We start from the raw sequence: 24,295 nt of genomic DNA on the forward strand, positions 1-24,295 counted from the left end.
TAGAGCTCCTACTCCAACTTGGGACCTCAACTTTGTTTTGGAAAAACTAACTTTACCTCCTTTTGAGCCAGCTAACACAGCAGAATTAAAATATATCTCTTGGAAAACTGCTCTGCTCCTGGCAATAACATCAGCACGAAGAGTTTCAGAATTACAGGCACTAATGGCAGTGGAACCTTTCCTCATTTTCCACCAGGACAGGGTGTCTTTAAGAACTAACCCTATGTTTATGCCAAAGGTGGTATCGTATCCAGTGTGGCTCTAAACCAAACTATTCACCTGCCAGTTTTTTATCCTAAACCACAGAATAAAGGGGAGAACTGCACTCTTTGTACATTCACAGGCAGTTTCGCTTCTACTTGGACAAAACCAAAGCTTTCAGAAAATCTGAGCAATTATTGGTAGTATATGCTGCAGGAGCACAGGGAAAAGCCATTTCAAAACAGACTATTTCAAAATGGATAGGACATTGTATACGTTTCTGCTACACGTACCATGGAAAACCTGTACCTAGCAGCATTAGATCTCACTCCACCAGGGCAACAGCCACTTCAACTGCCTACCTCAGGGGAGTACCTTCCAAGGGTATTTTGGAAGCAGCAACTTGGAGTTCTGTACATACCTTCACCAAGCATTACCATTTGCCTCTATACTCTAAATCCAGAGCTGGCTTCGCCACTGCAATGCTGCAGGTCCTTATAGCCACCCCTAATGCCTTATTGAACCAGCCACCCTACCTCAGCTTTGGGATTCTACCCAAGTGTAATGACTGCAGCAGTGTAACACGATGAACATAGTACAGATGTTCATCGTGCATACAGCTGCAGTCATAACAGATGGGTTCTCCTGCCGTCAGGCGGGTCCTCGGTCGGCCGAATTCCAAAGTCTAGGTCCGGCGTCGGTTGTCGTCGCTTCTTCCCTGACGTCAGTGCGACAGGGGTATAAAAGAACCAGCCAATGCCATTTTCTTCAGTCTTTCTTGCCTGGCGGTGCCCGAAGCAGAAGCAGTTCGCAAGTGCCGGTTGGCCAGCTCCTGAGATTACGAATATTTCTCAACCGAAGACTTCTATAAAGCTAAGTACCCCGTTGGGGAAACTTTTCTTGCCTCAGACCGATGTCAGACAAAGTTAATAATTGCATTTCATGTGGGAAGCAAATACCGCATAAGGATTTCCATTCCCTCTGTATACCTTGCTTAGGCCCAGACCATGACGTCTCAGCCTGTCGTTTTTGTGCTACATTCAACATTAAGCGTCGGGCGGAGTTCGCCCAACACTATTTTGGCAAAAAGTTTAATTACAAAATGTCGTTGGATACTCGGACTCCATTTTTGAGTAAACGTCGTAAAGATAAGGACCGACATACGAGGTCCGTGACTTCTACCGACATCACGCTAAAGCCGACTACAAGTGCTCCGGTTCTCAGCGAGGCGCCTACGCAGCCCCTGACTACCGATGACACTTCATTAGCGGTGTCTTCTGTGCCCGAGGTCGCAGTCTCTTCGGCCCACACCCTGACTACAGATACCGAAGTCACTCTTGGCGGGGAAACTCAGAGTTCAGACAGGCCTGCCACTTCTCAAGGTGTCTTCAGGCCTTCTTCTTCTTTTTCCATTAAGGCTTACACTAAATCTAAAGCAGCCATGCATTCTAAAAGACAAGCTCCACAGGGCCCCTCTCAGGGCCCCATGCCTAAAAAGCAGATGCTCAAAATGGCTGAGGATTTGATTACTCTTATCAGGGGTTTTCAACCCCCCCTGGACAAAAGGCTCAGAGTGGAGGAAGAATACCTTTCCTCGGACCAGGCCTCCATTACTTCAGAGCATTCTGAGGACCAGGAACATTCTTACTCCCCTTTCGAAGATTCTGATGCAGAGGAGTCCATTCCCTCTGTCTCCCCCCCTGAGGATTACTCTTTTGGGGAAACCTTGCATACCTTAAGGGAGCACTTCCACTGGGAAGGCCAAGAGTAACTCAGACTCCAAGAAAAGGCTCAGGGATTTCCTCTTGCTCCCTCAGCACAGGCCTCTGGCTATACCTCCTGTCTTAGACATACTAGATGATGTGTATTCAGAGGCCAGCCTTAACCCAGATTCTTTACCTCCAGCTCCAGTCAAGCCTGACCGGTATTACCGGGTTCCTGATTCACACCAATTCCTATACAAAAGCCATGCGGCTGACCCAGAAACTATTTCACAGGGTCCCAAGGGAATTAAGGCCTCCACTGCCAAAAATCCATTACCTTCAGAGAGAGATTCCACAGCTTTAGAAAGGTGGGGGAAAAAGGTATACACCTCGGCCACTTTAACCATGAGGGCATTAAACTTGTCAGTTCCATATGTTAAAGTATCAACAGTTTTTGTTATCTCAGTTGAAAAGCAAAATGTCACAACCTGAACAACCAGACTTGAAGGAGTTGCAGGATTTGTTGCATAGTGCAGAGCAAGTGGGTAAACATACCTTGCAATGTGGTTTTGATGCTTTAGAGGCCTCTTGTAGAGCTGCTGTTACAGGATCAGTCATACGTAGACATGCTTGGCTCAAAGAGCAAACCTTACCAGATCATGTCAAAGCTAAATTACTAGATGCACCTCTTCAAAAGGATGTATTGTTTGGTGTTAAAGCTGAGGAGGTATTAAAGAAAATGGAGGAAAATGCAAAATCAATGCAAACAGTGAAAGATTTCCTGTAGGTACAACCGCCACGTTTCAGTAGAAATTGGCCTTCAAAAAATTGGTCCTTTCCAGCCACGGACAGACCTCAAAGAGGTAGATACAGGCGCCCGAGAGGTAGAGGGCAATCTCAAGGATCATTTAGAGGCAGACAATGGCAAACATCTACACCAAGAGGGGGTGAGGATAGTTCACAGCCATTCAGAAAGCAGACCCAATGACTTTCCCCTTTGCATGCCAAGCAAGGCTCAAATGGCAGCACCTTTAGGTGGAAAACTGGCATTATTTTTGAAAAATTGGCATATTGTCACAAAAGACAAATGGATCCTGGACATTATAGACAGAGGCTACAAATTCCACTTTCACACCCTTCCAAAAATGAGAGGCATGCCAAACCTGCCACACAATCAAAGGGCAGAGGCACAAAAACAAATTTCAGATCTCATGGACATGAAAGCTATTCAAGAGGTACCTGCACAAGAACAGGGTCAAGGTTTTTATTCCAGACTATTCCTGGTACCAAGAAAGGGCAAAAATTGGAGACCTATTTTGGACCTATCCATCCAAAACACATATTTACTCGTACCAAAGTTCAAGATGCTCACATTACAGCAGCTTCTTCCCATGCTGGGCAAGGAGTCTTGGCTGGTGACATTGGACCTCAAGGAGGCATACCTGCATGTCCCAATCAGACAAGATTGCAGAAGATACCTCGGATTTCTTGCAGGTTCATCCCATTATCAGTTCTCTGCATTGCCCTTTGGCTTATCTACTGCACCCAGAGTGTTCACGAAATGCCTGGCATCAGTAATTGCCTTCTGCAGACTTCAAGGGATACAAATATGCCCATATCTGGACGACTGCCTGATCCAAGCGGACAGCAAACACACTCTTCTGAAACACCTGGCGTTTGTAATAATGTTGTTGAAATCTCTGGGATACACAGTCAACAAAAAGAAGTCAAGACTAATACCCTCTCAAACAATAATTTTCCTGGGTGCCAGCTTGGATACAAACACCCAGATGGCCTACCTCACGCCAGAGAAACAAGGGCAATTAACTCAATACTTCAGAAAACTGGCAACCTTCACCAGGCTGACTGCAAGGAAAATCCTGCAGGCTCTGGGATTCATGGCATCTTGCATCCTACTAATCCCATGTGCAAAGCTGCATATGAGGAAACTTCAATGGTACCTAAAGATTTATGGTCTCAACACAGCCACAGTTTGGAAGCAATCATACCACTGATTCCATGTCTTCAAAAGGAATTTCTGTGGTGGGCTCAAGCATGCCAAAGAAACATAGGTCTCCCATTCTGCAAGCCTCAAGCAAATCAAGTCATCACAACAGACGCCTCGGACTACGCCTGGGGGGCGCACATGACAGATCGGTGCATTCAGGGCAAATGGTCACAAAAAGAGAAGCACCTACACATCAATCAAAAGGAAATGCTAGCAGTAATAAATGCTATTATGGCTTTCAAAGACCTACTGCATCCAGGGCAGCTATTGATAAGAACAGACAACACCACAGTGATGTGGTACATAAACAAACAGGGAGGAACTGATTCATACCCCCTGTGCAGACTAGCCATGTCCCTTTGGAACACGGCTCTGGAATTGCAAATCCAACTTCAAGCACAATTCCTGCCAGGGAAGGAAAACACACTGGCAGACAACCTGAGCAGAAATATGACAGATCCACATGAATGGAAGTTGCATCCTCAAGTTTTTACAATGATAATTCAAGCATGGGGAAGGCCAGACATAGATCTCTTTGCCACCCACAGAAATTACCAATTGACAAAATTCTGCTCAAGGACCTTTCATCCACAGGCCTGGAATGTGGACGCACTCTCTTTCAGTTGGACAACAATGACGGTTTATGCCTTTCCTCCTCTCCCACTGCTGGCCAAAGTTCTATTAAAAGCCAGAGCAGACAGACCAAAGATGATTCTCATTGCTCCAGACTGGCCAAGACAACACTGGTACCCACTCCTGAGGAGCCTGACGCATTCCCCACCATGGATCCTGCCTCTAATGCCTCTTCTACTGACTCAGCACTACTTCAAAACTCTTCACAGTCAGCTGAAAACACTCAATCTAGCTGCATGGAGGATTCCTTAAATTCACAGCAGACCCTACTCTCCAAGGAGGTGCAGGATGTCATTTTAGAGGCCAGAAGGCCTTCTACTAGAAAAGCCTACTCTGCAAAATGGAAACGGTTTTGTGTCTGGAATCAGAAAAAGGGTCAGAATCCTGGAATACTGAATTTACCTCAAATACTACAGTACCTAGCCGAGCTGCTAAGCAGTGGACTTTCATTCTCCTCCATCAAAATCCATGCCTCAGCCATTTCTGCAGAGTACAACACTGATCCTCCTTTATTCTCTCACCCTCTCTTAAGACAGTTCCTCAGAGGGGCTAAGAATATAAAACCCCCAAGGAAGCAACCAGTACCGGCTTGGGACCTCAATTTCATTCTAGAAAAACTAACCCTGCCTCCTTTTGAGCCAGCTGCTTCAACAGATCTGCAATATTTGTCATGGAAAACAGCCTTCCTTCTAGCTATCACCTCAGCATTCAGGGTTTCGGAACTACAAGCCCTCATGGCTGTGCAGCCTTTCATCATTTTCCATCAGGACAGAGTTTCCTTACGAACCAATCCTTCATTTATGCCAAAGGTAGTATCCAGGGTAGCCCTGAATCAAGCTATCCACTTACCTACGTTTTACCCTAATCCACAAAACAAAGGGGAGAGGCTACTACATTCCTTGGACATTCACAGACAGCTCCGTTATTATTTGGACAGGACAAAGCCTTTCAGAAAATCAGAGCAACTCTTTGTGTCCTATGCTACAGGTGCTCAAGGGAAGCCTATTTCCAAACAGACAATCTCAAAATGGATAGCCCACTGCATACGCTTTTGTTACTCTTTTCATGGTAAATCTGTACCTACAGGCATCAGATCTCACTCCACAAGGGCCACAGCTACCTCTGCAGCTTTCCTCAGGGGGGTTCCTACCAAAGATATTTTGGAAGTAGCCACTTGGAGTTCTGTACATACTTTCTGCAAGCACTATCACCTACCTTTATACTCCAAAACTAGAGCGGGCTTTGCCACTGCAGTCTTGCAGGGCATCCTGGCTCCACCTAGTTCCACTTAGTGCCTACCACCCCTTTATTAGCTTTGGGATTCTACCCATCTGTTATGACTGCAGCTGTATGCACGATGAACATAGTACAGTTTTGTACCTAGCATAAATGTAGATGTTTGAGTGCTAATACAGCTGCAGTCCAGGTTTCCCTCCCTCCTTCCCCTCTTGGGACAGGCCTTATGGCTAGCACCTCCTCATACAACCTCATTGGGGTATTCTTTTATGGTGTATTTGCTTGCAACTACTGTTTTTTGATTATATTGCATTTGCTTTACTACATAAATTTATGTTTTGCCTTCCTTCTGGGGGCACCTGACATCTGGGGCAAGAAAAACTGAAGAAAATGGCGTTGGCTGGTTCTTTTATACCCCTGTCGCACTGACGTCAGGGAAGAAGCGACGACAACCGACGCCGGACCTAGACTTTGGAATTCGGCCGACCGAGGACCCGCCTGATGGCAGGAGAACACATCTGTTATGACTGCAGCTGTATTAGCACTCGAACATCTACATTTATGGTAGGTACAAAACTGTACTTTTTGTACCTACCATAAATGTAGATGTTCGAGTGTATACACTGCTGCAGTCCAGGTTACCCTCCCTCCTTCCCCTCTTACTGGCTGTTACGTACCTATGTCTTCTACCCTTACTACCTATGGGGAGTATTTGCCGGTAGCTGTAAGTTTTTTTTGCTTTTCTTATGTATGTTTTATTAGCAATTGGAATTGCCTACCTATTTAGAGGCACCTGACATCTGGGGCAAGAAAAACTGAAGAAAAGGCATCGGCTGCATCTTATATACCCCTGTCGCACTGACGTCAGGGAGGAGGTAGCAGCAACCGACGCCGGACCAAGACTTTGGAACTCAGGCTGACTGGGGAACCGCCTGACAGTAGGATAACCCAAGCGTAATGACTGCAGCAGTGTATACACTCGAACATCTACACTTTGTACTTTGTTCTATCTCGCCTTCATTCTCACTGATGGGTTCGGAGCCGATCCTCGGCTCCAACTCGGCCAGATGCTAAAGCTCGAGGTCTTCAAACAGCTCATGGCCTACTCCATATCCCATGATGCAATAGTGCCTCCCTCAGATCTCGTTTGCCACTGCAGCAGATTGGGTGTTCATCGAACAGCTCTGGTCAGTATTGTGAAAACATTTTTGATATTTTTCTATATAAAAAATTTTCTTAGTGATTAGTTATTAGATTAGACTTAGATACTTGAGACACTGTCTTTTTGATAGTTATAATTAGTTTAGAGTGCTTTTTCTCTGTTTTTTGAAGCTGTTTATTTCTACGCCTATTTATATACATATATATATATATATATATATATATATATATTATATATATATATATATATATAGTGTGTATATCTATGTATCCATATATATGTATTATATATATATATATATATATATATGTATATATATGTATATATATATATATATATATATATATATATATATATATATATATATTGAGACTAGCTAATAAAAATAACTTTGCTCCCTATCCTGTCTAGTTTAACCAGTAAGCCCGTTTGTTTATTAGGGCATTAGTAGTTCTATTACTACTGTTAGATGAACTTGTATTTTATTCAGCCCTGTGGTTTTGTTAGGGTTGTGTAATTGTTGTTCTTTAATAGCTTTGTGTGTTTCCTAGTTACAATAGCAGTTATTGTAGTTTAGTCTTAGACCCTCTTTTATTGGGGCTATTTTTATATATATAGATTACTGTTGTTGTTATAGACTATATGCTGTGTGTTATACATTTATATTTGATTGCAGAGCTCAAACATTTTTTCCTTGGAGCTTTTACTGTTCCTTCTCGGTCCTCAAGACTGTTGTATAAGGATGTGGATCAAGTGGTGCAGAGACTTTTGCAGTCACAGGCGCTAGCAAAAATTCTGTCAGGTTTGACCCTTAGGGCTTCGGAACCGACTCAGACCCAACCCGTTTCTTCAGTTCCTCCTCTGATTTGACCCAAAGTTTCAAAGCTGGAGTATTTGGAACTGATGATTGTGGAACAGCCGGAGTCGACCCCTGGGGGCTTTCGATTCTGACTACTCTGACCACTTCGGTACCTACCTTAGAGGCTAGACGCCGACCTCACTGGTCGGGTCCGGAGAGGATAGTAGTACCGATCTTTCAGTGCCGACTCTGCATCTCGGTGCCTCTGCTCAGGGGAGCTCGCCACCTACATCAGGCTTGGACCCCACGGCTTCAGCCCCGCAGAGACTGCCTGTTTCTATTGATCCAGGCCGTCTCTTCGGATCGGAGCCGTGGGGCTTTCGATACTATTAGGAGAGTGTTGTCCCCTCAGGCACCCACATCATCAGTACCAGCATTCACCTCCCCTAAACCTGTGTCTGCCTCTGCTTCACTGATCTTTCAAAAGCGTAGAGACCCAGAGTCTCAGGTCCCCCCTTCGGGTGAGCACTGTTCTTCCAGGACCTCCCCAGAAGCTCCCTCTGAGGAGGTTCCCAGGAAGAGAATTTGCAAGAGGAACCATTTGGATTCCCCACAGGAATCTATCATGTCAGATACTGACTTAAATGAGTCAGAAGGGTCCCCATGGTCCCCCTCTGAAGATATCTCTTTTGGTGATATCTTAGAAATCCTAAAACAGAGGGGTGGCTGGAATCCCCTTAACCCTATTGATAAGTCAGTACTCCTGAAGGCTTTCGGGTCTCAATTCTCCACCTCTTGGGTGACTCCGCCTTTTGATGAGTTGATGGACCTTTTCTCTCGAAAGGCATGGGAGTCCCCCAGATACCATAGAACCAGTCCCTCAAAGGCCTAACAAATTTATAACGTCACTACAGGACAAGGCTTTCCTTACCAAAGGCGTACCCATTGATGCTATGGTGGTGGCAGCGGCCACCAAAAAGGAGTTATCGGAGACCTCCACATCTGTTCATCCTCCTAATAGAGATTCTAGGATCATGGACAGATACGGAAAGTGCATGTTTAGTTCAGTGGCCTTTACTCTTCGATCCCTGAATTATCTCACACATTTTACCAAACTACACAGAGATCTCCTTAAGGAGTTGGGAGATACTCTACAGGGTACGGTAGCTGCAGGGGTCTCAGACAAGGTAACTTCCCAGCTTGCTACCCTAAATTCCCTTATAAACTCTTACATGTGTCTGATTTCATATGCAGCTGGTGGAATGAATAAGGCAGCAGGTACAGGAATTGCTCTTAGGAGACACTCCTGGATGCACTTATGTTCCTTTGCGGAGCCCTACAAATCATTCTTTGTAAACATCCTCTTTGATGGTTCATCACTGTTTGGACCGAAAGTGAAGAAAACGCTTGCCAGGTGTGAGCAAGATGGAAAGACTGTGTCTGCCATAGGAGTCCATTTTTCCACCCCTACCAGACCTTATCCTAAAGGTCGGAAGAGTGGGAAAATGTGGTTTTGCAAAGCCCAAGGAGCTTTCTTTGACACACGTGGTGAAACCCCCCTCTAGAGGCAGAGGAGGGGGCAATAATGGGAGATGCTGTCCACGTGGCAGAGGGGGCCCACAAAATCAGGGTAACAGGGATCAGTTTTTTGGCAAGCCCTACCAGTGCTCCTGAAAGGAGGCCCGTCTGTCTGTCTCTGGAGGCATTCGGGGGATGCTCATCTTTGTACCCAGACACCTGGCTAAAAATCACAAAAGATCGTTGTGTACAAAGCATAATATCCAGAGGACACCATTCCCTTTAGTACCCCTCCACCCCATGTGAAAAAAATCCCAGACGTTCCACCCAATCACAGGGAACAGGGAATCATAGAGATTACAAGGTTGCTAGAAAAAAAGAGTCATCCAACCAGTCCCAGCTGATCAGAGAGGATCTGGAACTTACTCAAAGTTCTTTTTAGTTCCAAAGAAAACGGGACTGGAGACCAATTTTGGATCTTGGCAGACTGAACAAATCTGTCAAAAAAACAAAGTTTCAGATGGACATGCTACAGTCTATACTTCCTTTTCTAGGAAAAGATGATTGGATGTGCTCAATAGATCTCCAGGATGCGTACTACCATATAAAGATGGCCAGACCATCCAGGGATTATCTGCACTTTCAGCTGGGATCCAGTAATTTTCAGTTTCGAGCTCTGCCCTTTGGTCTCACTACAGCCCCCAGAGTGTTCACCAAATGCATGTCAGTAGTCACGGGTCACCTGAGACAGTTAGGATTCCAGGTGTTTCCATGTTTAGACGACTGGCTTTTCACCGCCACCACCAAACATCAACTCATCCAAGCAAGACAGACAACCTTAGCTCTTTGCAGTTGACTGGGGATTACTGTAAATCTGGACAAATCTACTTTACAGCCATCAAGACGTACCGTCTTTATAGGAGCAGATTTCCACACAGTTTCCATGACCTTAAAACTTCCAATGGAAAGAGTGGAGAGCCCCATTTTCAGTAGTGCTCAAAATTACTAGGGACCATGGCTGCAGCCATCATTACCATTCCATTAGGCCGAATGCACATGCAGATACTGCAATGGCTGATTTTCACACAATGGTCTTATCAGGAACTACCAGTGTCTCACCACATTATAATAACAAAGTCATGCAAGAGGGATGATCTTTGGTGGCTGACCTCTCCTCAAGTGACAATAGGACGTCCCTTTGTTCTTCCAACCCCAGTTGCCACTGTCACCACGGACGCCTCCCTGATAGGGTGGAGGGGCATTTTCAGGAAAGGACAGCCCAAGACACATGGGAGAATCACGAGGCTCATCTGCATATCAGTGTCCTAGAGATGAGAGCAATACTTCTAATGTTACAGTCCTTTCAAAACTTTCTACCTCTAGGGACTATTGCAGTACAGACGGACAACATTTCAGTTGTCTGGTACATAAGCAGGGAAGAACCAGATCATACCCCTTATGTCGAGAGGCCTTGAGAGTATAGCAGTGGGCAATATCCACCCAGCGCTTTCTGATGGCAACGCACATTCTGGGGAGGTCCAATGTGATAGCGGGCAAGTTAAGCAGAGTAATACTGTCTCCTCGCGAGTGGTTGAAAGAAGAAGTAACGGAAAAGATCTTCTACAGATGGGGCCAGCCTTGCTGCGACCTCTTTGCAACCCCCACCAACACCAAATGCAGCAACTATTTTGCCCTGATCCCCAACTCGGGAGATGCCCCAAGGGATGCACTTGTACACAGTTGGCCCCCGGGACTTATTTATTCCTTTCCCCCGTTTCCTCTGATACCCAAATTCTTACAGAAAGCCAGCACTCTGGGAAGGATCATTATTTTAATAGCCCCTTAATGGCCCCATCAAATTGGTTCCCCTTTCTGCAGCCTCATCTACTGGAAGAGCCGTGGATTACGGATCCAGTTCCAGATCTGATGCATTCATCAGGGGTTCTTCATCCTGCAATTCTTACACTAAAATTGACAGCTTGGCTGCTCCAGTTCCACAAATAGCCAGGTTCCACAATTTATCACCTGCAGCACAGAACATCCTAATTTCATCTCATAAATCTTCTACTAGGAAACTATACCTTAGCAAGAGGAAAAGATTTTCCATATGGGCGTCAAGTAATAGTGTTGACCCATATTTGGCTTTGATCTCTTCCATTCTAGAGTTTCTGACTAAACTGTTTCATGAAGGAGCGGCTGCAGCAACCCTTAGAGTTCAATTGGCAGCAATCTCTAATTTTCATATTGGTGATCAACAGACTCCCGTCATGTCACACAGACTTTCTAAAGCATTTCTTAAGGGTACTATTCACTTCAGACCACCTATTAGAACCCCATCTGCTCCATGGAATCTCAATTTTGTGCTCTCACGGATCATTTTACACCCCCTTTAAACCTGCATCACTGTGATTTGAAATATGTATCATGGAAGACCATTTCCCTAGTAGCTATTACTTCCGCTCGAAGAATTTCGGAACTACATGCCTTGTCCATCAAAGCCCTATACTTGATTTTTCATAATGATAGAGTAACACTGAGAACAAGTCCTTCATTCCTACCTAAGGTTTGTTCTGAAACAAATCTCAACCAAACTATGGAATTATCTGTGTGTTTTTCCCAAATATACAAACAAAATGGAACACATGTTGCACAAACTCAATGTCCATAGGCAACTTTGATTCTATTTAGACAGGACTAAGGACTTCAGAAAGTCGGATCAACTTTTTGTCTCCTTTTCAGATTCAAAGAAGGGTACTCCGGTGGTTAAAACCACTTTGTCAAAATATTTTTTTCACGTACAACTCTGTGCAAATGACATCAAATCATAAATTCAAGGCTCACTCAACCAGGGCAGTTTCCACATCTTTAGCCTTTCTGGCACAGCTGCCTATAGATACCATTTGTTCAGCAGCCACATGGTCCTCACCCTCATACCTTTATCATTCATTACAAATTGGATAAGACCTCCAGGGACAGGGCCTCCTTTAGTTCTATGGTTCTGTGGAATATGCTTCCATGAGCCACCCAAGGAGATGGTGCTTGGGACGCTGACCCATCAGTGCGAATGAAGGCGAGATAGAACAACTTCACATAAAGAAGTTATTTACTCACCATAACGTTCCATGTGAGTTTGTTCATCTCACCTTCATTCTTGCGTCCCACCCACCAACCCCCTACCCTTAAAGTCTTGAGGGCCTGGAAGGTCAAACAAGTCTTAGTGATACTTTGTCCTTATCTACGATGGTCTTATTTCAATGCATATATAGCTTGGTTATCAGTATGATTGGGCAAACAAGATCTGAGAGAGGCACTATTGCATCATGAGATAGGGAGTAGGCCACGAGTTGTTTGAAGACTTCAAGCTTTAGCATCTGGCCAAGTTGGAGTCGAGGATCGGCTCCGAACCCATCAGTGAGAATGAAGGTGAGATGAACTACTCGCATGGAACATTATGGTGAGTACATGACTTCTTTTTATATTGCATTTATCCTGACCTTTTTGGTTTATGGCAGACCTGTTCATTGACCCATTTAACAAATTAAAAACAATAGTTAAACAACTGGGAGGGAGCCAAACACCTTTTGACCTTTTTCAGCCATGGTTCAAGATGCAGTCAGCTTAGAGAAATTACAGATATCCTGTGTGTGCAAATTAGCGATACAGCATTTTTTGTTCGTAATGAACCATAACAGAAATGCTTGTAACATTGTAATGTACAGGTATGTTGCTTGCTTGAAGAACTGGCGGTTTTGAACTGGTATTAGGCACTTGCTAAGTATCTACTGCCTCAGACAGATAATAGTTAAGATAGAGGCTGCAAGTTGTAACTATAAGCTGACCACCATATGTCTTTCAAAAAAGACCAAATAGAGATTTTTTTTAACTTGTCATTTCCATGAATTAAATGTCTGCATATATTGATAACAGTATGTTGTTGCTAGAATTTAAGAGGGATTGTGGTGAAGAAATTGACATTGAGAAATGTCTTATAATGACCCTTGGAAATGACCCTTGTGAAACCTTTTGTGTGTTTTTGCTGTTTGACCTCTCTCATCCTATACCTGGGGAGCAAGTACTTTGCTGTGGAAGGCCAGACAAAGATTTTGTTGGGCAGCCTCTCATGCAACTTGTATCACCACATTGGATGCAAAGAGTTTAGAGCAAGTGTCCTATTCAGTAATATGCACACCTGTTAATTTACTAAACTTAACCAAGCTTCTCAGTTAGGAAAAAGAACTCACTGAATGTTTAGGTTCAGTTTTTCGATAGTTGCAACCAGTGTCGTACTTTCTACTTGCATAGTAAGTGTGTTTGATATTTGCTAATGTAAAAATTGTCTTCTTCTTTTTCAGTTCGAGTATGGGATGTAAGGCCATTTGCACCTAAGGAAAGATGTGTAAAGATCTTTCAGGGAAACATGCACAACTTTGAGAAAGTAAGTACACTCAACATTTGTGTGATAACTAGCATTATTAGTAGTTGTTCTGTTTGTTTTTGTAGTAGGAGTGTTGATAACTCAACTTTGAAGGTATAATGAGGTGTAAAATGTATTGAAATGCTGGAGGTGAGCTGTCATAGTAACTGCATTACTGCTGCAGTAGATGGTATCAAATGTTATTGTGTAGTATATTTACTTTTTGCTCCTGTATCAGTCTTAAAACTGTACCTTATTAACTTTTTGACTCTGTACTATACTTTATTAAAATGCATATAGTATTTACTGTATTTGCTGTGCTAATCGTTGCAGAGCTTTTTTCTCCAGGCCTTCTCTGAAAATGGGACCCATGCTCAGTTGGACTTTCCTGGTAAACAATTAATTAATTTTAAAAATGTAGTGTACTTATTGTGGTGTAGGAGATGCTGTCCAAGAAGGTGACAGCTTATGCTAGTGTGTGATATGAGAGTGGGAGATTGCTGCTGAAGAGGGACATATTATTGAAGGGACATATTATTGAAGGGTTACAGCCACAATGACATAGGAGTAAGTAGAGGGCTGCTGCAAAGTGATTATGCCTAGGAAACTTTAGCGTCGCTATTACAATGCACACTGTGGAACCATCCATCCTAATTTGTAGTACCTCGTAAAAGTGAACAGTACCTTGTATCTGTTCTATTTTCTCTCTAAAAGTCAGCATCTGCACATTGAATCCTAATTGAATGCCATGCTTTTATTTGACCCTAGTTTGCCTTCATAATTGTAGTTTTCTTTCTTGTGGGATGAGTGTAGTTATGCTTACATTCCATCCATTGTTTTGTCTAACTCTTTCTTTGTATCTCTGATGGTAGTTAATATGCTTGAGGGGTGGTTAAGAAGAAGGGAAGTCTGAATGAGGTCATCAGAGCTAAAATCAGGGGTGCTGAAGCCAACTGGCCCAGACTGTCAGGAGTGGTGTGTGACAGTAGAATGCCAAAGAAGCTGAAAAGTAAAGTTTACAAAACCTTGGTGCAACCAGTGCTTATTTATAGCACTAAATATGGACACTGAAGTCAGTGCAGTTGAGGAAGCTTGAGGTGATGGAGATGAAGTGCCTCAGAAGGGTGGTTGGAATGTTCACAGGTGAAGAAATGCGATTTTAGATTAGAAATAAGAACAACCTCAATTACAGAAAAGGTCGAGAACAGTTTACAGTGGTTCAGTCACATTTACTTCTACACATCTCTCATTCTACCTTATCAACAGGTCCAGCCAAGAAGCCTATGTCCCCTCACTGTATCTCCCCACCTGTTTTCTCACTTCAGCCTTCATCATATCCCTCCTTTGCCCCTTTCTCTACCTTACTATCCTCCCTGGCTTTTCACACTGTTTACCAGCACATACAACTTCTTCCTCTCAAGCAATTGCCCCTCATTCCTTCACCTCCATATCCCATGAACTATACCCTCTAAATACAACTCTCTTCTATAAATTTAAGCTCCCTCCAGTACCACTCTCTGCTAACCCACTTCACTGGCAATAGTAGACCTTTCCTCAACTACACTCCTAACTTACCCTCCCCATTGAGCCTGATCACCTATCTTTTACATCTAGTCTCTCTCTTCTGTTTCTGGTGACATCCATCTCAATCCTGGTCCCACTGTCTCCACCAACATCTGCTCCTCTCCGTGACCACAATCATCCTCCCCCAAAACCATCCACCTAGCTACAATCAATACCCAAAGTATTTGTAATAAAATACCCAACTTACATGCCTGTCTGTCACATAACCATCCCGACATGTTAACTGTCTCAGAAACCTGGCTCAAACCTCTTATCAGAAGTACTGAAGTTCTTCCCCCTAACTACCAAATCATATGCAATGACAGATCTAACAAGAAAGGAGGAGGGGTAGCCATAATTTACTCCTGTTCTCACTGCCCCCATTCCTAAATGCTCTCCTGCTGAACTATCCGTATTCTTCCTAAAAATTAACAAACATAAATCTTTATGTATAGCTGCCATCTGCATTCCCCCTGGTGATAACATCCCCATCCTTGAAGGCATTCTCTCATGGTTCTCTTCCAACATCAGAAAGGAAACATTCATCCCTGGCGATGTAAACATCAACTGGGCCACCATCTCCAAACAAGTTCCAAGGCAAACAATTAATCTCTTTAACTTCTTCCAGATAAACTTTCCTACCAAACCCAGTAAAGACGTCTTCTCTGGCACTATACTAGATTCGATCTTAGCAACTCATCCCGACCTAATATCAAACAGTGGAATTATACCTGATCCCCTTAGCGACCTCCTGACAGCCTATGTCCTCCGGTGTGCCTCTTCTGTCCAAATACATCAATACATTCAAACTCATAATCTCACCAACTTCAATCTGCAGACATTTTCCGACTGTCTGAAAAAAATGAATTGGGCCCCCTTAAAGACTCTGCCTGTGGACAGTGCAACTAAATACTTCAAAAATAAAAAAAGTCTTCCTAGAGGGGTGTGGCCAAGATAAGCACAGAGTAGCAGCTTTTCTTATCAGCTCTGCCTTTACAGAACTTTATTGACAGGCAATATTGATATTAACTTCCCTAATAATATTTTTTTTTATTTTAATTAATTCTTTAAAATATATATTAGGGTAGTATATAAAAGTAGATTTTAAGTTTTCCTGTCAAAGTTACACTTGGAAGTACTGCAGTAAAAGAACAGGATGAGCTTCACTAAATCTTCTCATCAAGAGACAACTATCAAAAAAGAACTACAGTCATTACTAACTACTATTCAGGAACTAAATGTCAAAATAGACAAAATGGATATAAAAACTGACAATTTCAAAGAAAAATGTTCTCACCAAATGGACATTCTACATGAAGATTTATTGCAACAGAGGAAGCAGATTTCAGGAATGGAAACTGCATTAAGTGATATGGATAACAGAATTCAGGAGTTCCTGTTAAAGCAAAATTCTCTTCTTCAGACAAAGGTTGATGACCTTAAGAACAGGTCCTGTAGGAATAATGTGAGAATTTTTGGCTTACCGGATAACATAGAGGGAAATAATATGGAAAAATTTTTATCTTCCTGGTTGCCTGAAGTACTTGAACTGCTGGAGGCTCTTTCATATGGTATTGAAAGAGCCCATAGATCAATGGTGACATCTAAAAACAACAGTAATTATACTAAATCTGTTATTGTAAAGTTCCTATCAGCCCATGATAAGGAAATGGTACTAAAGACTGCGTGGGCAAAATCCCCAATCAAACTGAAGGAAAATATTATACGCTTTGATAATGACTATTCTTCTTCAGTATTATCAAAAAGGAAAATTTTCTTGCCTTTAGTCATGGAACTAAAAAAGAATAAAATAAAAACCCCATTTGCTTTTTCTTGCAAGACTGAAAATATTTTATCAAGATGGTTTTAAATTTTTTGACGACCTAGACAGTGCAATAACTTATATAAAAATCTAATAACATACTGGAAAAAGTAGATGAAATGGAGTAGGCCAGTCCAAGTCTTAAAAGAAATGCTGAGAACAACACTTGGAAAACATTTGACCCTAAAAAAAAAAAAAAAATCAAAAGATGAATCATAACAAGTACATATTTGCACTTGATTCACTCAGTTGGGGAAATGAAACCGGACATCCAGGTGAGCTTTTGGTATTATATTTAATATAATGTAAATTGGTTAACTAAATAGTTGTCTATTTTGTTTTATAGAATAGTCGTTTGTTGGGATTTTTTTTTTCATTTGTACTATTTGTTTAAGATTAATTAACTTAATGTTTATTGGTTTGATTCCCATGGATGCAGTGATTCTCCTGTCTCGGATATCTATGCTTCCGGATGTCTTGTAGTGGTGCTTATCATTAGGGGGCACATTTGTTTATCTTGATGTTGGTGCTGCTTATAGTGGTTGGAAAACTTTTATTTAGTTATAATTGCTGTATTTGTATTTTAGTTGATTTATGGTTAATTGTTTGATAAAGGAATCTTGTATGATGGCCCGATGTATAGTTGCAGAATTGCTGTGCTAGTGATGGTACCTCTGACCCGGGATGTGAGTGACAGTGTGGCTGGAATAATGGTAAGGCTTCATTGTCGTTTCCGAGTTGTTGGTGTGTTTATTTGGAAGCTCTGGTTTGGTGCTCTAGCACTGTAGAGACGTGTGGTGTTGTTTGTGTTAATTGTATGTTTTGGTGCCTGTGTGCTTTCGTCGGAAATTAACCGGAGAGTCTGGTTGATAGTGTGGTGAAGCTTTACTTGCTAGCTGTCATTGCTTCATGTTGTGTATGCGAGGTTTTTTTTTTTTTTCTCATCTCTCTTGATATAGAGGGAGTCTCAAGACATTGCCTTATATGTAGTTAAATAATGATTTACTTACTATTTCCCGCCAGAACTTTGAAGGCTTTATCTTCATGATGAGCTCGAGACTATGGTATCCATTGTGGCTGGAAAGCTCGGAGCTTTCTTAAAACATCATCATGAAGGCGTCGGAAGTAAATTGATGATCTGATCCTCACCGGGAAGCTACTGAATCAAATTTGTTTCCTCATACAGCATACGGAAAGTAGATATAACTAGATTACTACTTTCAACTTATTGTAAGACATTATATGCAATAATCTCTTAAATAAATAGGGATTATACTGCGCATGTAGCCTAAATACTTTTTCTGATCATCATAGGTATTCTTGAGCCTTATGTATTTATATACGAATAGTATTCTCATAAAATATTTGCTTTATGTATGACAAGGGTGCCGATATCTTAATGAGAAATACTAGTTGTGATTTGTGCATTTTTGGAAGATTTGATAATGCTACAAGCTGTTTATATACTTGCGTTACATGTACATTTTTTTATAACTATTGACTTGCTGAGAAAATATTCATGAAGCATTTATCAAAATGTTAAATGTATAGATGTATATAATAGGTTATCTCAGTTATTTTATGAATGCATTTGTGTAATAGGCTGATAGGGATGTACCACATAGGCAGCAATAATATTGCAAGGACAGGTGCATTAAAAATAGATCTGTTTATCATTAGAAAATGTGAAATTTTCATCTTTTGTTTTGTTAATGAAATAGCTTTTCAAAATTCAAAGATAGTATAAGCTATAATTGAATAATAAAAAGCTCATTATATTTAAATAAGGCTTTTATATAGTATACAGGAGCTATTTAAGCACCTTGCTTCTTTGAACTAATATGACCTTTTCACTAGTTTTCAGTATGGTGATGGACCCTTTGAAGTAACTCAAATTAATGCAATGAATGGAAGAGCAGACTTTTAAGGTTTATTGGTCACTCTTCTATGAGAGACTGCACCGGGGTGTTTGGTTATAAGAAAACTAGCAGGATGTTGTTGGTTTTACTTCTTGATGAGTAATCACTGTATTTGATTTCTGGCAAAGAAATGCAGTGTTCATTTCTTTCAGAACAATCTGTATGTTAGTTGATTATTAGTAAAATCACTTTTATTAGCATCTTATTTATTAGCTGCCAATGTTAGTGGTTATTGAAGGCCCTTAGGTGATTCATTTACAGCTATGTTTCATGTAGCTGATCACCTATGGCAGTACTATATATCACACTTCAGCCTTTATTAGCCATATTTTGGTAATAAAAGGATGCCATAGTCTCTTTTTAAGGTTCTTATCAAATGTGATTACTTTAAAACAGAAGAGTGAACTAATAGATCATAGTAGTTCTTAATAACCTACTAACTAATGTAAGAACATTCTGTACTTTATTCCTAAGATGTAGCTGTCATCAATTTACTAATTGACACAGCATTATATCTATATATTTGGTTTATACAAAAAATTGTTTATGGTGTTGATGAGAAGCCTTATTTTTATAGTTATGACTATAGACATTTAGGCAGGTGCTGATTGGATGCTGCTTTTGATAGGAGGTTGATTCGAGTGACTGATGTCATTCGAGTTAGGAGTTTTAAACTCCAGAGGGGTTCGGGTTGGTTATTTTGTTTCATGTTTATGTTATAAATATTTTCTAATAACTTTTCAGACGTTCATATCTTATGTAGGAGGAAACAACCTTAATTTTAAGAATATGATAATCTTACACTATGTTTGTTTTAATGATCATAATAGTATTCCTATTAGATATATGCTTGTGTATTTCTTAGATCAGTATGTTTATATTTACATCATTTACTTTTCAATGACTACACTAAAAGGTATATCAGTTAACATTAATGGTTTAAATAATCCTAATAAAAGGAGGAATTTAACTAGATATCCTAAGTTACATAAATCCCAGTTAGTATTTTTACAAGAAACTCACTTAATAACAGAGGATATATTCAGACTTGAATCTAAAACGTATAATTTTAGTAAATTCTGAACATACTAAGAAAAAGAGAGGAGTAGCTATCATATGGAACAGCATAATGCCTTTTCCTAAAATAATAGATACATATAAGGATAATAAAGGAATGTTTTGTGCAGTCACCATAGAAATAAACAGTAACATTTTCACATTGATTAACATATATTGGATCCCAGGGATAACACAGTGAAACAACATCTAGATCAAATTGTACTATTCTCAAAAGGGAACATTATTTTGGCAGGAGATTTTAATTGTATTCTAGACTACAAAGACTCTAGTACTAATGGGAAGAGAAGAATACATCATCTAAATTATTAAAATACTTTTCAGATACTTATTTTTTGAAAGATATAAATTATTTTTCAAATAGTACTTCTTTGTTTTACAACTTCTTTTTCTCATAGACATAACTCATACTCTAGGATAGATAGTGTTTTTATTTCTAATACTTTAACAGATTCCTTAAACAAATCAGCAGTGATTTCATGTCCTTTATCCAATCATAATTCTATAATTTTTGAAGTGGTAGTCAGTCCAAATTTGAATATTCATATAAAAAGGATCCCAGCTTCTATCACAAAATTAAAAGATTTTAATGATTTCATTTCTACAGAAGTACAGAATTTTTTAGAACTTAACAATACTAATGATATATCAGAAATTTACATATGGGATGCCCTAAAAGCTTATCTGTATGGTAGGATATTGAATTGGTACAACAAAAAAAGCTTGGGATAAAGAGCTGCAAGATATACAATGTAAATTAGACACTTTAAATTAGTAATATGGGTGATAAAGATATATCAGATAAAAGAAAAGAAATAAATATGTTAAATAAATATCTAGAAATATTAAAACATAAAACTATGATCAATATAGAACAATTCAAGTTTATAAATTTCTCTTCTAACCCTAAATCCTTAAATATTCTTGCTAATAAAATGAAAAGATTAAATAGATTTAATCATATTAATGAAATATTCTCCCCTAAAAAAGGAAAAATGGTATCAGAAATTCATAATATATTAACTGAATTTAGAGAGTTTTTTATAAACATCAACCAAACAACTACTGAAATTAACTCTAAAGAGGAAATAAAAACATTTATTAATAAATACACTAAAACAAGACTTTCAGAGGAACAAGGGATTTCTGTTGATAAACAAATATCTTTCAAACAACTTCAAACTCACATTACCAAATTAAAGCAAAATAAAGCACCAGGTAATGACAGCATCATTCCTGAAATTTACAAATTACTACCTATAAATACTCAAAAATTGCTTTATAAAGTATTTAATCTTATTCAGGACAAAAACATAATTCCACCTTCTTGGAAATGCACTTTTATTTCTCCTATTTTAAAATCTAACAAAGATCCCTCTAAGTGTACCTCCTATAGACCCATCTCCCTATTAAACACTGATTACAAATTATTTTTGTCCATTTATGCAGAAAGGCTTAAAACACTTTTACCCAATTTAGTTGATAGTGATCAAACGGGGTTTATAATCAAGAGAACTTCATATGATAACATTAAAAGAATATTAACTTTAATTGATTCGGTGAAATATCTTAAAACAAATTTAACCCTGGTTAGTTTAGATATAAATTGTGCTTTTGACTCAGTTACATGGGAGTATATGTTCACTCTATTAAAGGATTACATTTCTCCAATAATTTTATCAATCATCACTCTGTTATATGAAGGTAGCCAAGTTTATGTTAAAATTGGTACTAGTATATCTCAAAATATACCAGTAGTAAAAGGTACTAAGCAAGGGTGCCCTTTATCCCCTCTTTTATTTTCATTAGTTATGGAACCATGGGCAAATTTAATAAGACATGATACAGATATTGAAGGATAAAAATTAAACCCCACTATATCATCTACAATACAAATGTTTGCAGATGACATATTGATTACTCTTGGGAGTAGAAGGGAATCTATACAAAAACTTTTTAAAAACATGGACTATTTTCAAAAAAATTCCAGCTTTACTTTTAATAATAATAAAACACAAATTCTTGGTTCAAAAATACAATATGCCTGATGAATATAATGAATATATAGCTCAGTCTCAACAAATAGCATATTTAGGTATAATTATTACTAACAATATTAAAGATACCATTCAAATAAATTATAATAAAAGTCTATTACAGATAGAAAATTTAATAAATAAATGGAACAAATTGCCCTTTTCTATGGATGATAAACTTCTCCCCAAAGTCTTATATATAATTCAGTCTTTATCTCTACCTCCTTCTTACCAAATAATTAAAAAAATTAATTCAATGATTCAGAAATTTTTGTGGTTACCAAATAAGCCAGGGATTGCATTAACATACCATATGTATAATTGGAATAATGGGGGTATAGCCTTACCAAATTTAGAAATGTATTCAATTTCATCAGTATTCAATACAGTCTCTCATCTCATTGATGTGGAATACACTGCTAAGTGGAAAGAGTTTATAGAGGTATTGTCACAAAATACCAAATATATAAACAGTTCTATACGCTAAATATAATTAATAATCCATTTATTTGGAGGTTAAAAGATTATATTTCTGAATTTTCTTCTCTGAGATTTAACTCTAAATATATAGTTTTTCTTTTAAAATCATTTAAAAATTATATATTTAAATATAATATATATAAGGATTGGCTTTTTTTACTCTTCCCTATAGCCTACACACACAGATCTATTTTCTCTTCAGATTATACAAAAATGTCTATATTTCAGCAATAACATTTAACATTTTGGCACCAAATGATGATAAATAATGAGATAAAATCCAATAGTTTACTATTGGAAGAATATAAACTTGATTCTTGTTTATGGTTAGAACTTCAAGAAGCTAGACAATATGTATTAAATAAATTGGATTATATGTCTCCTATAATTAGGAAAAAAATTCCCAGGCTAATATATATGATTTTATCAGTTTTGCATAAATCTCCTGCTAATAACAAGTTATCAAACATTTATAGGGCAATTAAATGTGATTTAGATACACATTCAGATAATTATTGGAAATATTTTTCTTTAATTAATAATAATCCCCCTTCTGAGAAAGACCAATTGGTTATTTTACAATCAGCAAGTATGACTACTACTTCTTTAAAATGGAAATTATTCACATGGAGATTTTTAAATAGATCATTTATCACTCCTCATAATACAAGTATATTTTCTAAAAAGAATATAACATGTTGGAGATGTAATATTGAATTGAATGCTGACTGGTCTTGTATGTTTTATAATTGCGTATATTTAAGAAAATGTTGGGATGACATCAATAATCTGTTGCAAACAATTTTTACTGTTAATTTCTTTATATCCAAATCACTTGTTTTATTTAATACTCCTGTTCCTGATTGTGTAAAAGAGAATAAGTACCCTTTGGTTTGGTCTGTACTATCTATAGCTAGAAGAACTATCACTAAGAATTGGAAATCTAGTACAGCACCTACATTTTTGGAATTTAAAAATATACTCCTTGAAACGTGTAATTTGGAAATGTTAATTAAATCTAGATAATCTAGGAATACTACATTATATAATTCATGGAATATCCTCTATGAACTTCTAGAAAAATGGTGTATTAATTTATGTAAACAGATGATTTTTATTAATCCTACAGCTACATTAAGAAAAATTTTTTTTGCATGATGAACGTCTTTGTACATAGTTTCGTTACATTGGTTTATATATTAGAAGGTTTGTTTTTTATTTTCTTGTTTTTTAACTTTAAAGAAAAAATGTCATCATTTCATGGAAATATTTGTTCATTTTAATAATTATTTAATAAAATTCTTTGAAAAAAAAATCTTCCTAGACTTAGTAAACAGCCTAGCCCCTTGTAAAAGCCAAAACCTCACCTAAAAATACACCTCAGAGACAAATGTTGGAAGGAATACCAAAAAAATAAGTTAACAAACTCTCTAATCGAATCCGAACAACTTCGCAACTCAGTAAAAAACTAACAACTAAAGACTGTAAGACTTGTTACTCAAAACTCCAATCAGAACATAATTCTAACCCCAAAAAGTTCTGGAATTGCATTTCCTCCCTTCTAAAACCTGGTAGAAAAGACAATCCATGCCCTAACCCAAACTCTCCAGACCATGTGATCGCATCTAATTTCAACACCTTTTTTGTTGACTGCATAGCCAAACTAACCACAAACTTTACCATCTTCTCCCCTCTCATAGACCCCCCCATCCACTGCTTTTCCC

The 24,295-nt window shown here is 39.1% G+C and overlaps 1 protein-coding gene across 1 annotated transcript in view; it reads left to right on the forward strand.

Moving 5' to 3' along the window:
- SNRNP40 (small nuclear ribonucleoprotein U5 subunit 40) overlaps window positions 1-24,295 on the forward strand; it is a 433,394-nt gene that overhangs the window by 154,017 nt on the left and 255,082 nt on the right. The window contains exon 7 of the mRNA XM_044084651.1: window positions 13,613-13,695. Coding sequence (XP_043940586.1) covers window positions 13,613-13,695 — 83 coding nt within the window. The remainder of the gene's footprint in view (window positions 1-13,612; window positions 13,696-24,295) is intronic.

This window comes from Protopterus annectens, chromosome 1.part1 (assembly GCF_019279795.1).
Source record: "Protopterus annectens isolate FY-2018-M chromosome 1.part1, PAN1.0, whole genome shotgun sequence".
Taxonomy (NCBI): Eukaryota; Metazoa; Chordata; order Ceratodontiformes; family Protopteridae; genus Protopterus; species Protopterus annectens.